This window comes from Daucus carota, chromosome 6 (genome assembly GCF_001625215.2).
Source record: "Daucus carota subsp. sativus chromosome 6, DH1 v3.0, whole genome shotgun sequence".
In the NCBI taxonomy this organism is placed as follows: Eukaryota; Viridiplantae; Streptophyta; class Magnoliopsida; order Apiales; family Apiaceae; genus Daucus; species Daucus carota.
This window is the reverse complement of record NC_030386.2, coordinates 10,896,679-10,912,042: the sequence shown is the minus strand read 5'-3', so window position 1 is coordinate 10,912,042 and position 15,364 is coordinate 10,896,679. Positions and strand designations below refer to the sequence as shown.

At 40.2% G+C, this 15,364-nt stretch overlaps 1 protein-coding gene across 1 annotated transcript; it reads left to right on the top strand.

The window, feature by feature from the left end:
• The first annotated feature begins 10,088 nt into the window (after window positions 1-10,088).
• Window positions 10,089-11,486, top strand: LOC108225883 (uncharacterized). Its single transcript, XM_017400838.2, has 2 exons — window positions 10,089-10,635; window positions 10,744-11,486. Exons 1-2 carry the CDS (start codon window positions 10,089-10,091, stop codon window positions 11,484-11,486), a joined length of 1,290 nt encoding a protein of 429 aa, XP_017256327.2.
• Window positions 11,487-15,364: the final 3,878 nt, after the last annotated feature.

Below are 15,364 nucleotides of genomic sequence, written 5' to 3'. Positions count from 1 at the left end.
AATTTTCTGTGTAATTATATCTATTTTATTAGATTTTATATAATTGTTTGTAAATTATCTGATAATTTTCTGTATAATTATGCATGTTCATATATTTCTCTATAATTTTCTAAGTGCTGCATACTCCCCTGTAATATTCTCTGTGCATTTAGATAATTATATGTATTTATTTTGTATTTTTCAAAATTAATTAAGCATAAATATTTGTTTTTAAGTTAATTCATTTTAATGAATTAAAGTTAAATTGAAAAAGTATTTATATTTGATTAAAGTTGAATTTTACAAAATATATGTGTAATATATTATATTTTATGAGTATTAGATTTTTGATTATATATGCAAAAGGTTTTATTGTTTTTATTTAATCAAAAATCATAATATGTTTTCTGTTTTTTTTTTAATTCTGATTTTCCAGTCGGTATGAAATTTTTATAAAATGTCATACCGTTCCAAGCGTGCTGTGTACACTTCCATAACTCGGCATGACTTTATTTAATAAAGTCATACCGAGGTTTTGCACTCACTTTTCCCTGTTTTCAATTCTCAGTATGACATTTTTCTAATATGTCATACCGAATGCTGGTTTGTCATACTCCATATTTCGGTATGACTTTCCTTTAATAAGTCATACCGACTATTCAATAGTCGTATGACTTAGCAAAAGAAAGCCATACCTCCTCCTTACTTCATCTCTTTCACCATTACACGCATATACACACGACTTTGTTCTTGTGCTTCGATTTTTTCAAGTTTTTGAGATAAAACTTGCTGGTCACTACTCTATCAAGCCTAAAACGCTTGCTTGTTACTATTTAATCACGGTTTTAGTCGAATTGCTGCCGAATTTTTGAATTTTCGAAACCCAGTTCACTGAGTTCGACTGAGTCAGGGCGAGTTAGACCGAGTTTGTGCAAGTTAGTACCGGTTCTGTGACTCTCTTGCCGTGGATTATCCGTTTTGATCAGTTTTTGGTGGATTGGATCAAAAGCTTTTGAAACCCTTGATTTTGGATTTCGAATTTTAGGGTTTTAAGAGTGTATTTGGAGATTTTTGGACTAAGTGGAGATTAAGACATTGATTGGGACTTTGTTGAAGCCATTTTAAATTAATTAAATTTTAATTCGATTTTATCCAAATAAATCGAATTATTAATTAATTAATTAATTGATATTTAATTATTAATTGAAATTTGTGAGAAATTCGAAAATTAATATCTTATTTGAAAAATTCTCACTTAATTCAATTCTTAATTTTAAAAAAAAAATGGCCGGTCGCTTTGTAATTGAGGAGACTAATTTGAATGGATTCTTCGACCCAGAAGCAAGTCTGGCTCGTTTTAGACCGTGGGTCCGTTTTCTGAATAGTCAGTCGCTCGTCAGCACTGCTATTACAGCTCATGCAGAACTACAGATACAGCCTATACAGGATTTCTACTCTTCAGCATTAAATACTACGCTGTTGGATAATTATCGTATGTTTGGAGAAATACATGGGGGACGTACCATTCACATCAACACTGATGATGTGAATAGGATACTTGGATTTCCGAGGGAGAATTTTGCTGAACTCCCTACTGAAGCTGAACTCACCCAATTCTTCGAGACAATCTAATATCAGGGAGAGATCAATTTGCCTAGGATGTTGAAAGGCAATCTGAAGCCTGAGTGGGACCTCTTCTTCGACACTTTGGCTAAAGTGTTTGCTCCGACCACTCGCAAGAATTTCAATGTTATAACTTCTTTGCTTCAGAAGATTGGGTTCAGTATTGTCTATAATCGTCCAATCAACTTTGGTAAGCTTATACTGCAAGCCATTCTTTCCAAGTTGGGACCGCTAAGGAACAGATCCGTTGAACGGAACGCGAAGGTTGCCTGCTTTTATCCTCGCTTTATCATGTTATTTCATAATGATAAAATGACTGACGCTGAGAAGGAACACTACTCCAACTCTCCTGTGGCACCAGTTCCTCGTGCCTGCACTAAATTAATGACTCAGTTGGATAACAAGAACAAATTTGCAGCTATTCCCCTTGTCACCACTCATTACATGCTACAAATGTTCAACGCTCCTCTTCAGCTGCATCAACTTCAAGTGGCTCCTCCACCTCAACCACCTCAACAAGAACAGCAACAGCAACCACAAGAACCTCAAACCCTGCAGATTCAACAACCTGCACAACACCATCAACAACAACTTCTACACCAACAACAACAGCAGCATTCACCTCAACAATCTCAAGAAGCACAATCTTCACACCATTCATCCAACCAATCATCATATCACTCCCCTACTCATCAACAACAACAACCTATCCATCCATTTGAAGATCAAACTTTGGACTATGATCTCTTCGAGAATCAACCATCTTCATCTGAACCTCTCCCACACCAAACACAATCCCAACTAATACCACAAACACAATCTACCTCACAACCCCTTCACTCTGACTCTCCTATCAACCAGGAGCTGCAGTCCTTCCGTCAGGACCTACAGGTAGCTCAGGTACTTTCTAACTTCTCATCTAATTTTAATGTTGATACGTCAGATTATGGTTGTGATCTTGTTTGTGACCTTGATTTTGTTTTCCAGCCTACCAGCAATGAACGTGAAATCACACAGGTTCATAACCTAGCTGATGATTCACTTCAACAAACTCTCGTTTCTCCAAACACATCAACCAACACTTCAATGCAACCTGTTCGTAAAGTTGCAAGGAAACGGAGTACGAGTAGTTTAATGAGTCAACCCACAGCTCTGTCTCCCTCCAAGAAGCAAAGGGTGGAAGCCATGATGACACCTGTAGCCTCATCTTTGCCTTCCCAACAAGGCTCAGATTTTGAAATGGCAGATAAACAGTCTCTGGACCCATTCTCTCTACAGGATGAGGCCATTGAAATTGACCGTCCGGCCGCGGTAACTTGTACAGAGTCAAGCACTGCGCTAGCACTCACGCTAGTGCAAGCCCAAACAGATACATAGGTTACTATGTTTACTGAGTGCACAAATTTTCAAAATCAATGTATTATATATGAAAACTTAGCTGATCACACTTTCTTTTCTGATCAGGCGGAACTTGGCAGCGTGCAAGTTAATCTGCCCTCACAGGCGTCCGGAGGACAATTTGTTCCTCCACTACCTTTGAACCCATCTCAGGGGACATTGGTAGTATATACAGGTACAGCAGGCAGAGTGAATGAACAGAGTGATGTAAGGCAAACACCGAGCGATACACATGCATGTGAGGCTAGTGAAACAGCTTTGAGTGTACGTGAGGTGAGTGCACACACTGACCCTGCTCTGTTTGAGGAACAAATGGCAAAGCTAAGAGCTGAGCTTGCCAGAATGATAGCTGAGAATGAGAAGTTGAAGGGTGCACAGTTGGTGACCCTAGCAGAGAAAGCAGAGAAAGGCCATCCAGTTCTTACAGGGATGAGCTCAAAGAAGAGATCCATGAGTTAGCTGTTGAAATGCGATCTAATCATGAGCTTTACATGTCTAAATTTGAGACCATCGACAGCAAATTAGATCAACTCCTCAGAAACTCCAACAAGTCTGATGATCAACCCTCCGAAGAGGATCCCTCAACTAAGGGGGGGAATAGAGAAGACAAAGGTGACAGGGATGATAGAGGCAATAGCTCAAATCAAAGCAACAAGGGAAATACCACTTCTGGATCTGCCCCTGACAAAGAATCTGATAAATCTAAAGGCAAAGAACCGTTACATCAGTCCGACAATGTCTTCAACTCTGATAGTTATGATGACTATCCAAATGATATGGATGATGATGACATCTTCGATGCTACCTATCGTCAGGCAGAAGAAGAAGGTAAATTTGATGAGGGTTATTTGTTTCAGGATGAAGAACCTGTTGACCTAGAGCATGAGGAGAATGTCCGGAAGTTCAAAGCTGAAAATGAAGCTAGGAAGCGTAAGCTTCGTGATTTCCAAAAACTTCTAGAGGACAAGTTGATCACAGAAGAGCAAATCAAGATCGAGAAACAGAAAATCTATGATGCTACGTGCAAGCAGAAGAATCTTGATATTAAAAGGAAAGTCGGAAAAAGCTGGGACATTGCAAGGAGTATATTCAATGGACCTCAAAGGGAACCTTTCAACGACAAAAAGTTCTTATCTCTGATCTATGATCTTCGAGAGGTAAACCCTGACGAGGATGTCTTTATGCATGCCTTTGCTTTGGAATTGAATTATTTGACTGTGGGAGTCAATAACTTGTTAGAAGAATGGGAGCTAATTGTCTATACACAGTGAAATGGTTCTTTCAGACTATCTGTCGAATCTCTGAAATCATTCTCTGTATCTGAGCTTTGGGTGCTTCAGAATAAGGTAAAGCGCAGCTCCAACCTGAACGAACTCCTTCGTGACAAACTGCTGGAATGTGCTGTATTCAACAGTCCTCAGGTTGTCAGGAATCCTTACTGTGTAAAGTTCGTTCACAAGGAGATCTTCAGCACTGTCTATCTCAACGAGGAAGCCTTGCCAAAGTATCCCGCTAAACAACTTGCTCTTGCCTCCACTCTTTTAAGAACCAAGGGCTTCGCTTCTAAAGCTAAGTCTGATGCTGATGATGTGATTCTTGCTTATTGCACTCGAAAGAATGTTGCCCAATACTTTCGAAGGATGAAAAATGTTACAAAATCTCAGCCATCAGACTTCCGCGAAGACCCTGTGGAATTAGAAGTACTTCACTAACTGGCTCTGGCAAGGGAACGAAAGAAGCGTGGTGAATCCACTATATCTGAAGTGCCAACCAGGGAAGAACCGTCAATTCCTATCCTTCACACTTCTGATATCGAAGAAGGAGAAGTTGATCTTTAGATTCATTAGGGATTTGTAATATATGTTCAATAAGAACATCCTTTTGTAATCTAATGTAATCTTTTGAATTCTGGTGAATGTTTAATGAAATACCAGAAACTTTTTGCTATTTACAATTCATGTTTAATCCTTTGTCTTATCAGTTAGTTGAGTTATCCTCTCGATAATTTGCATGTTATGTTAACAAACAAATAGGGGGAGATTGAAAGGCATATGTTTAGCCTATTTGTATTTAAAGAGGTACCAACTCAACTCTGATAAGAAAGCAAGGTAAATAGCAATTACTGTTGAAGGAATCCGTACGAAGAACGTCAAGTGATTTATTGAAATTATATGTCTGAAGAATTTCAGGATGCTGCTGCACACCACTGGAAGAAGTTCATTAATATGTTCAAGCCTCAGTGTACAAATAATCTTTTATAGCACGTCCAGAAGTCCAGAAGGTATAAAGTTTTAATACTTTACTTATTCAGAAGATTCCATACTATTGTTACTTATGAAGAAGAACTACGAAGACAAAGAATCGACGAACAAGCCACGACTCAAATGTTTATTTGATAAAGAATATTTAATTCAGCTAGATACAGATGAACCAGACAGTACATTTGTGTGTCAGCTACTCAGATTAAGTGTTCTGCATCAACTATAAGTGGTCGTTCAATCAAGACGAAGATCTACAACGTTTAAACATGTCTGGAGTCCCTGCTGCTTGAAGAAAAGAATTTTATAAATATTTATTTAATCACTTCACTTATCAAATTAATTAAATTGGTTGTATAATTTATTTATTAAATTAATTCACCTTCGAATTAATTTAATTTATGAATTTATATGATTAATATAATTAATTGAGTGACTATTGAATATTTATTTAATTAAAATCAAGTGTTTTATTCATTAAACAACTCGGTATGTCTTTATTAGACAATGTCATACCGTGTTACTTGATATGACTTGAGCAGGCGGTATGTCTTTATTAATTAAAGTCATACCGTTTCCCTCTCACTGACTTTCCCAGCCATGACAAAGAATGTCATACCGTTTGCCATTGTATGTCATTTTAGAATGTCATACCGTTTGTCAGTGGATGACAGTCTGTGGTATGACTTAAATAAAGTCATACCGTGTCAGCCAGAATGACATTCTTGTTATATGTATATGTCTTGTGTTTTATGACTTAGAATTTCATACCATTTGATGCTCTATGACTTATTAAGTCATACCTCTTGATTGCTTATGACTTTGGCTAGTTATGTCATGCCAAATGACCCTTGAAGGCCAAGGAATTAATGTCATACCGTGTATGGCAGTATGACATTCCTTTTAAATGTCATTCCTTCCTTCCTTTTGGCATGGCTTTGCTTTGTAATGTCATTCCTAAGCTAGTAAGTCATTCCTTTCAATGCCATACCTAGTTCCAAGTGTTTTGCCTATATATATGACTTCACTTCTTCATTTACAAGTTGTTCAAGCATTGTAAAAGCTTTCAAGTTGTTTGTAACTTGCAATTGTTATATCCACAGTTTTCTGTGCTTTGATCACTCGGTTGTTTTAATCACTAAACTAGATTACATCCTGTCGAATTTATTCTACGAACTTTAGTGGACATTAAAACGAACCTTATTAATTATATAACGACTTAAAACATTGTTATATTAATTAATTAAAATCTGATTAACAAGTTTAATTCAAATCAGATTATTCCGCCGTGATTTTTAGTGACGATTGTATTCAACCCCCCCTTATACAATCGTTTCAGGACCTAACAAGATTCCGCAGGTTTAATGCAATATTTGTGTAGTATGTATATCTTGGTTTGCTTCTGGGGCAGAGGAGTCCTGATTTGCAGGATGTTGTAGATCTATGTTTGGATTATTCTTCTGAGAGAAAGATACTCTAGATAGCTATCTAGCTCGGAGATGTATGATTGGACCAGACATCACTTAACGAAGAAGAAGATGAGGAAATTAGCATAAATTGATTTTCTACTACTATGGGTCTTTCTGTTGTTTTCCTGGATCTGCATACAATTCCCTGAATGTCAATTATACGTCCCAGCAAGTTTTTTATGTTACCTCTTGACACGCATTTTGAAACTCATATAAATCATAATTTGATAATATTTTTTCTTAATTTTTCTTAAAACTTTTATTCAGAAAAATATATTAAAAAATGTTTTGAAACTATACTTTATAGGAGACTCAAAATACGTGCAAACTGTGAAGATAAACAACCTGCTGTTGGGACGGAAGGAGTACAATTTGGAAAAGGCTTTGTATATATAATTGTGTACAAAATTTTGTACCTAATGACATGTGGTGGGTTTTAATTGGAATGGGCTCTCGGTATTTATATCAACAATCTCAATTAAAATCCACGTACAAATTTTCTGTGCACAATTTTGTACACCTAGCACTACTCGTATAATTTTATTCCAAGAAAATTACAATAATTTCATTTCTCCTCTAATGATTTGGTAATTTATATTGATTAAGATCACATAACTTGACTAATTAAAGTTTAGTTGGGATGAAAATTATTCCAATATGAACATTGAACATGACTTGGTTATGTAGTACAACAATAATGTCAAACATTTCATTTTCATATGCTGTCATGATTAGGTCCAGTGCTGTTGGATGACGTTCCTATGAAAATTAGTGACACCTCGGATAATGATGAGGTGTTGCGGTTAACTCACTTGAATTAAATTTATGCCATATAAAATTTTTAATCTTTTTACTCCCTCTGTCTGTTAATGTTTTTCCCGTTTATCATTATCACACTTGTCAACAAACATTTTTGATCATTAATATCTTTAATTTCGTATAAGTATTAGATATAAAAATTTTATCGTATTAAAATATTTATAAATACGAATCTAACGACATTACTCATGACTATATTTAGTCATATAGATTAGACGTAAATTAGTCATTTGTCTCATGTCATGAACAGTACCGACATATCAAACGAGAAACGTATATAGAAACGGAGGTAACACACATATATGAAAGTTGAGCATTGGTGGTACGGTGATCCTACACTATTACACAACTTATTACTCCGTCCGTTTTTTATATACGTTTCTCGTTTGATATGTCGTTACTGTTCATGACATGAGACAAATTACTAATTTACGTCTAATCTATATTACTAAATATAGTCATGAGTGATCTCGTTGGATTCGTATTTATGAATATATTAATACGATAAAGTTTTTATATTTAATACTTATACGAAATTAAAGATATTAACAATCAAAAATGTGTGTTGACAAGTGTGATAATGATAAACGGGAAAAACATTAACAGAGGAGTACATGGGGTGGTTTTTGTTTTCACAACGTAAATAAAGGAGAACCGATATGGATGGATTACACAAGAAGAAATCAGGTTAATTCAAAAAAGTATGCAATTACAATTCTTATCAAGTTTGATATCTCTGTTTCAGATCATTGTCACCAATCATCGACAAATGGAACTGTTTAGGTGAGTCCTATGTGAAGAAGGCCATGGGCTAAAGTATTATATTATCTGATATGGGTCAGAAAAAATATTTAATTATTATTAGATATTAAAGGCCCAAAAATATGAAAGCCCAGTTAATTAGGGCCTGAGACACTTAAATATTAATTAATTTCTTAATTAATTAATAAGGCCCACAAATAGGTCCACGATTTAGCTACTTGGACTATCAAAGTCCAAGAATTGAGCTTCCGACCCACTCGAGGCCAGAATCCAGTAACTAGCCCTGTCAAGGCCCGAATACATGACTCCTGCTCCGTGTAGGAAACTTGATAGAAGGCTCTAGAACCTCAGTGTTCTACGAGTATTCTAACTCCTCAGCGATAAACATCTAGTTTCCTAGATAAACGTCAATTATACAAGATAAGAGTCTTATCTTATCACAAGACAAGAAGCCTACTTCTACAAGGTTTCAGATACATGGAATCATACTTCCATATAGTCTCTAACACCGAGACCTCTATATAAAGGGCTCTACCCCTCCGGACTAGAACTACGTTGAGACTTGATTCTTTACACATCTAAAGATACATAGGCATCTCGAATCCCGAGAACAGTCTTAAAAACACGACGCTTCACCTTCGTTTTTCGATCCATAACATTTGGCGCCCACCATGGGGCGAAGACAACAACCATGGTTAGACCCGCGAGATTACGCTCGGAAGTCCATCCTCCGTCAACCGGAGACAACACTGCAATCCAAGATCCACCCTCCACTCACATCACCGCTGGAACCTCCACCAGCCGATTCCGTTCTCCACCCACACGGCTGGAAGCTTGAATCCAACCATTACCGCTCCCCAAACCTCGGTTCCACTAACCTTTGGCACGTTGCCCCCTATAACTAGCCTCGTGGCAACAACCACCGGTGGTGGAACTCACTACTCAATAGTCATAAGGACCACAAGAGGACAAACGAATGAGTATGAAGTTTACACAGACAACGACTCCTCTGAAGAGTCGGAGAGGGACTATGATATTCCCCCACGTAGAAGGAGAGACGGAAACCAGGGCCGAGATTCCCAACACCATACTAGGCAAAACAATCCTGAGTCCCGGAGGACCTATGCATCAGGAATATGAAGCCAGAATTTGAGCCTTCGAACAGCAGATTGATCAATTAAGGAGAGACATTGCCGCCCACCAGGCAAGGCAGCAACCTCCCGAATCGAGGGTTGAAACCCCTCAGAACACAGGTATGACCCGAATCCATCTATTGCCTCCCGGTGACCCTGACAATCCTATCCCGCCATTCACTGAGGAGATCATGGCAGCAAGGATTTCTTGGAAGTTTAAGTTTCCCACTATCAAGGCGTATGACGAAACGGGTGATCCCGCTAATCATGTACGGACCTTCATGAATGCATTGCTGTTGCAACTTCTCACAGAGGTCATCAAGTGTCGAGCTTTTCCCCAAACCTTGAGCGGGATGGCACAACACTAGTATAGTCGTCTACCTCCTAACTCGATATCTTCGTTTGCTGATTTGAGTCGAGCTTTCATAGGTCAGTTCATTGGAAGTAAGACCCACGCCAAAAGTTTAGCCTCTTTGATGAACCTTCACCAGGGCAGGAATAAGTCCCTTCGAGATTACATGAACCGCTTCACCAAGGAGGCGCTCAAGGTCCCGGACTTGTACCAGAAAGTAGCAATGATTGCCCTGCAGTAAGGAACAACGGATGACAATTTCCATCGAACACTAGCCAAGAGGGCCCCGAACAATATGAATGAGCTCCAGGAAAGAGCCGGGAAGTATATCAAAGCGGAAGAAAGTTTGAAGAAATCTCAGGTTGTCCAAGGACAAGCCTCCAACTCTAAGAAACGTGGAAAAGACACCGAGTACAATGCAAATAGCAAGTATTCAAAGACTGAAGATGATGACAAGTCATCCACGAAGAAGAAATCAGGACCGAAGTTCACCAAATATGCAAGGCTGAATGCCCCTACAAGTCAAATCCTGATGGAAATTGAGAAGGAAGGAGGAGTTCGATGGCCAAAGCCTATCAGAACTGATCCTGAGAAGAGAAACAAGGATCTATACTGCAGGTTCCACAAAGATACGGGTCACAAGACCGATGATTGTCGGCAGTTGAAGGACGAGATTGAGTTATTGATCCGAAAAGGCAAGTTGTCCAGATACACCAAGGAGGGGGATAAGAATGCCCGAGGCAATGATGATCGAGGGAGAGACAATGACGATCGAAGGAATCAGCCTCGAGGACCTGTGGTTAATGTAATTTCTGGAGGACCAACCGCTGCTGGCACATCTAGTAACTCGAGGAAGGCATATGCCCGGGAAGTGATGAGTATTGTTGGAGAACCCCCGAAGAGGGCGAGAATTGAGCTTCGTCTGACTTTTAATGATTCATAACTTGAAGGGGTGAAGTTCCCCCATGACGATCCATTAGTAATCACACCCGTGATCGGGAATCCATTTAGGAAAAGAGTCCTTGTGGACAATGGGGCATCTGTTGATATACTCTTCCACGACGCTTATGAGAAGATGGGATATGCTGATTCACAATTAACACCTTCAGATATGCCTATATACGGTTTTAATAACACGGAGACGAAAATTGAAGGAATGATCCAACTACAGGTAACAATGGGACCCGAGCCTAGACAGGCCACATGTATGTTGAACTTTTTGGTCGTTAAAGCCTCATCAACCTACAATGCTATCCTTGGAAGAACAGGGATACACGCTTTTAAAGAAATTCCATCTACTTACCACTTGAAGATCAAATTCCCGACTAAGAACGGAGTGGGAGAAGAAATAGGACATCAAAAGATGGCTAGAAGTTTTTATGCGGGGGCTTTGAAATCTGGAGGAGTCGGGGGGCAAGTTATGCCTATTGAAGATCTAGATGTTAGGGGCGAGGAGGAACGAAAAGGCAAGCCTGCCGAGGACTTGGTCCCTATCTCCCTATATCCTGATGAGCCGGAGAAGGTTACCTTTGTTGGAGTTTCACTCCCCAAGGACTTGAAGGTTGAGTTTGTTAAATTCTTGAGGAACAACCGTGATGTTTTTGCTTGGATAGCTGCTGATATGCCAGGTATTGACCCCTCCTACATGACACATAAGTTGAATGTTAATCCCGAAAGGAAGCCGATACAGTAGAAGAAAAGAAATTTTGCACCTGAGAGGCTAGAAGCCATCAGACAGGAGGTTGAGAAATTGTTGGAAGCTGGGTTCATAGAGGAGATTCAGTTCCCGAAGTGGTTGGCAAACCTGGTCATGGTCAAGAAAGTTAATGGGAAGTGGAGGATGTGTGTAGACTTCACGGACCTCAACGATTCTTGTCCAAAGGATTGCTTTCCTCTTCCGAGGATTGACACATTGATAGATGCCACTGCTGGCCACGAGATGTTGAGTTTCATGGATGGTTTCAGTGGATACAACCAGATCCGGATAGACAAGAACGACGTTCATAAGGTATCATTCGTCACTGACTTTGGTGTATTTTGTTACTTAGTTATGGCCTTTGGTCTTAAGAATGCAGGAGCCACGTATAAGCGTTTGGCAAATAAGATGTTTAAGCATCTGATTGGAAAGACCATGGAGGTCTATGTTGATGACATGTTAGTCAAGAGTTTGAATAAGGCTGACCACCTCAAACACCTCAGTGAGGCCTTTGTAGTCCTGAGGACTCACAAGATGATGTTGAATCCAGCCAAGTGTGCTTTTGGAGTTGGATCAGGTAAGTTTCTAGGGTTGATGGTCTCCAAACGAGGAATCGAAGCCAACCCCGACAAGATTAAGGCTATCCTCGACATGGAACCACCTAAGACCATAAGGGACGTTCAGAAGTTAACTGGAAGGATTGCAGCCTTGGGGAGATTCGAATCTAAGTTCGGAGACAAGTGTTTGCCTTTCTTCAAAGCACTCAAGAAGGTCAAGAACTTTGAGTGGACAGAGGAGAACCAAGTGGCCTTTGAGGAGTTGAAAAAATATATGGCAGAGCCACCTCTTCTCTCGAAGCCAGTAGATGGTGAAATTCTATATGTCTACTTAGCCGTTTCAGAACAAGCACTGAGTGCTGTCTTAGTTCGTGAGGACGGGAAAGTCCAGAAACCCGTCTACTATGTCGGCAAGGTTTTGCATGGAGCAGAGCTCAACTACTCCGTGATTGAGAAGTTTGCATTGGCAATGATTACAGCCTCAAGGAAGTTGAGACCTTACTTCCAATCTCATAAGATTGAAGTCTTGACTGACCAGCCCCTTCGTAACATAATGCATAGCCCGAAGGCTAGTGGAAGATTGATAAAGTGGGCAGTTGAACTTGGAGAATTCGATATTCGATATAATCCACGGGTGGCAATCAAGGCTCAAGCTCTAGCTGACTTCATAGTTGAATGTACCATTGACAACCAAGAAGTCGGGGGGCAGGATGAGATGGCTGAGTCCAAGGAAGTAGATGAGAGACCTAAAGAATACTGGCTATTGTTTTTTGACGGAGCTTCAAAAACGAAAACTAGTGGTGCAGGGCTTGTGCTCCAAAGCCCTGATGGATTCATAGTAGAATACGCAATCAAGTTGGATTTTCCAACCACCAACAACGAGGCTGAGTATGAAGCCTTATTAGCTGGATTGGGACTAGCTAGAACTCTAAGGGTCAAGAACCTCAAAGTCTGTGGAGACCTAAGACTAGTGGTCTCTCAAGTCAATGGTGAGTTTGAGGCACGAGAGGAGACGATGCTGAAATATTTAAGAATCGTGAAAGCTCAGATGACATTATTCGAAGAGTGTCAGATTGAATACATACCAAGGGAGGAGAATTCGAAGGCTGATGCCTTGTCTCAGTTTGCATCCTCTGACAATGAAGTCTGTTCAGGAAGTGTCTATTATCAGGTTCTGAGAACCCCGAGCATCAATGCTAAGCTAATATCCCCGATTGATACAGGAGCCACGCGGATGGATGAGATTAAGATGTATCTCGAGTCAGCACATCTTCCACCCAATGCTGAGGAGGCACGAAAGTTACAGGTAAGAGCATTGAAGTATGTGCTTATTGAAGGAATTTTGTATAGAAAGTCGTTTGTTATTCCTTACTGGAGATGTTTAAGGCTGGATGAGGCTCGAGAAGCCTTGAGAGAGGTTCACGAAGGAGTTTGTGGCCAACACCTCGGTGGGAGGGCATTAGCGCACAAAGTTACCCGCCTCGGATTTTATTGGCCTGAGATGTTGAAACAAGCTTAGGACTATGTCAAACGGTGTGATAGGTGTCAGAGGTTTGCACCCATTGTACGTCAGCCCCCTGAGATGTTAACATCCATCAATTCCCCGATTCCTTTGCTATGTGGGGGATGGATATCCTAGGGCCGTTCCCACTCGCTAGTGCACAGAGGAAGTTCTTGATAGTTGCAATCGAGTACTTCACCAAGTGGATTGAGGCTAAACCCCTAGCCAAGATAACCACAAAGCAGGTTGCTCAATTCTTCTGGGAGAATGTCACATGCAGGTACGGCATACCTCGAGTCTTGGTTACTGACAATGGAACACAATTCAACAATGCTGAGTTCCAAGGATATTGCAAGGACTACGATATTGAGTTACGATTCACCTCGGTGGCACATCCACAAGCCAATGGACAGGCGGAAGTTGCAAACCGGATCATCCTCGATGGACTGAAGAAAAGAGTTGAGAAAGCTCAAGGCACTTGGGCAGACGATATCCTTCCGATCCTATGGGCATATTGAACAACCTATAGGGTCAATACTGGAGCTACTCCCTTTCAGCTAGCTTATGGAACTGAGGCAGTGGTGCCCCTCGAGATCACTCATACTTCCCCAAGGATTGAGCAATTTGATCCACCAACCAACGAGGAAGGAATGAGGTTAGCTCTTGACATGATTGATGGGGTCCGAGACCAAGCTCATGCGAAGATAGTGGAAAACCAGAAACGAGCTTCGTTCTACTACAACCTCCGAGTTAAGGAACGTTTCTTCCGAGAAGGAGATTTAGTGTTGAGAAAGGCTGAGGCCTCTGGTGTTGGTCCTAAGGGCAAGATGGCCCCGAATTGGGAAGGACCATACCAGGTGAAGAATGTCACAGGTCATGGGTCGTATAAGCTTCAGACCTTGGATGGAGTTGAAGTCCCAAGAAGTTGGCATGCAACCAACTTGAAGATTTATTATGTTTGAGTATTCTAAGTATCAGGAGTTCACAAGTCATATAGACCACTGTCATTCAGTAGTATGAAGTATAACTCGTTCGTTACTTGCGAAGTTTTAATAAGATCTCGAAGATTACCTAGTATCCTTTATATTTGTTTAAATTCCGTTTGCGTGAATGTTTTTCTTATAGATATTGCGTTGTGAATCCTAAGGTCTGGACAGTAAATGCATGGCATGAAAACTCGAAACATACATCATAAAAGCTAGAAGCTCAAATCCGAAATAGTTAGATTAATAACTTAAGATTTGTGATACAACCCTTACAAAAGATACGATAAGTCGAGTACATAAAAGCCATGCAAGGCTACAAGATAAGTTAAAGTCATATTACATTCTCAAATAGAAGTCAAGCAAGCACAAAGATTTAGCCACGCAGGGCCCGAATAAACAAGTCCTAAATAGATAATAAAATACGCATAGATAAAGTCTTGTAAGACTAGTAAGAGGAGCTGAAACTACTCCCATCTAGGCCACGCACTGTGAGGAGTCTGATCTCCAGCCGCGACCCCTGCTCCTTCCATCTCCTCAACATCAACAACGGTGGAAACATGGGAGGAAGATGCAGTGGTGAACGACTGAGCTGGTAGATAAGGGCTAGGATACCGAGAAAGATCAAACATTCCCGGTGATCAGCAACAACGATCTCGAGGGCCTTGTCCCAGCCAGAACTGAAAACCGAGGGACGCACCCTATCATCATGGTCATCCATGAACTGGAGGAAGGGGTCAGAGTCCATGTACTCGTCAATAATCATCCCCTTGTTGTTCTCCAAACCCTCCTCGAGAGTCTTAATCCTGTTTTGAAGAGATGTGACCATGTCCT

Coding starts and splice junctions, on each gene's coding strand:
- LOC108225883 (XM_017400838.2), top strand. CDS start 10,089: ATGAATGAGCTCCAGGAAAGAGCCGGGAAGTATATCAAAGCGGAAGAA. Junction 10,636..10,743: donor AACCGCTGCTGGCACATCTA/GTAACTCGAGGA, acceptor CATAACTTGAAG/GGGTGAAGTTCCCCCATGAC.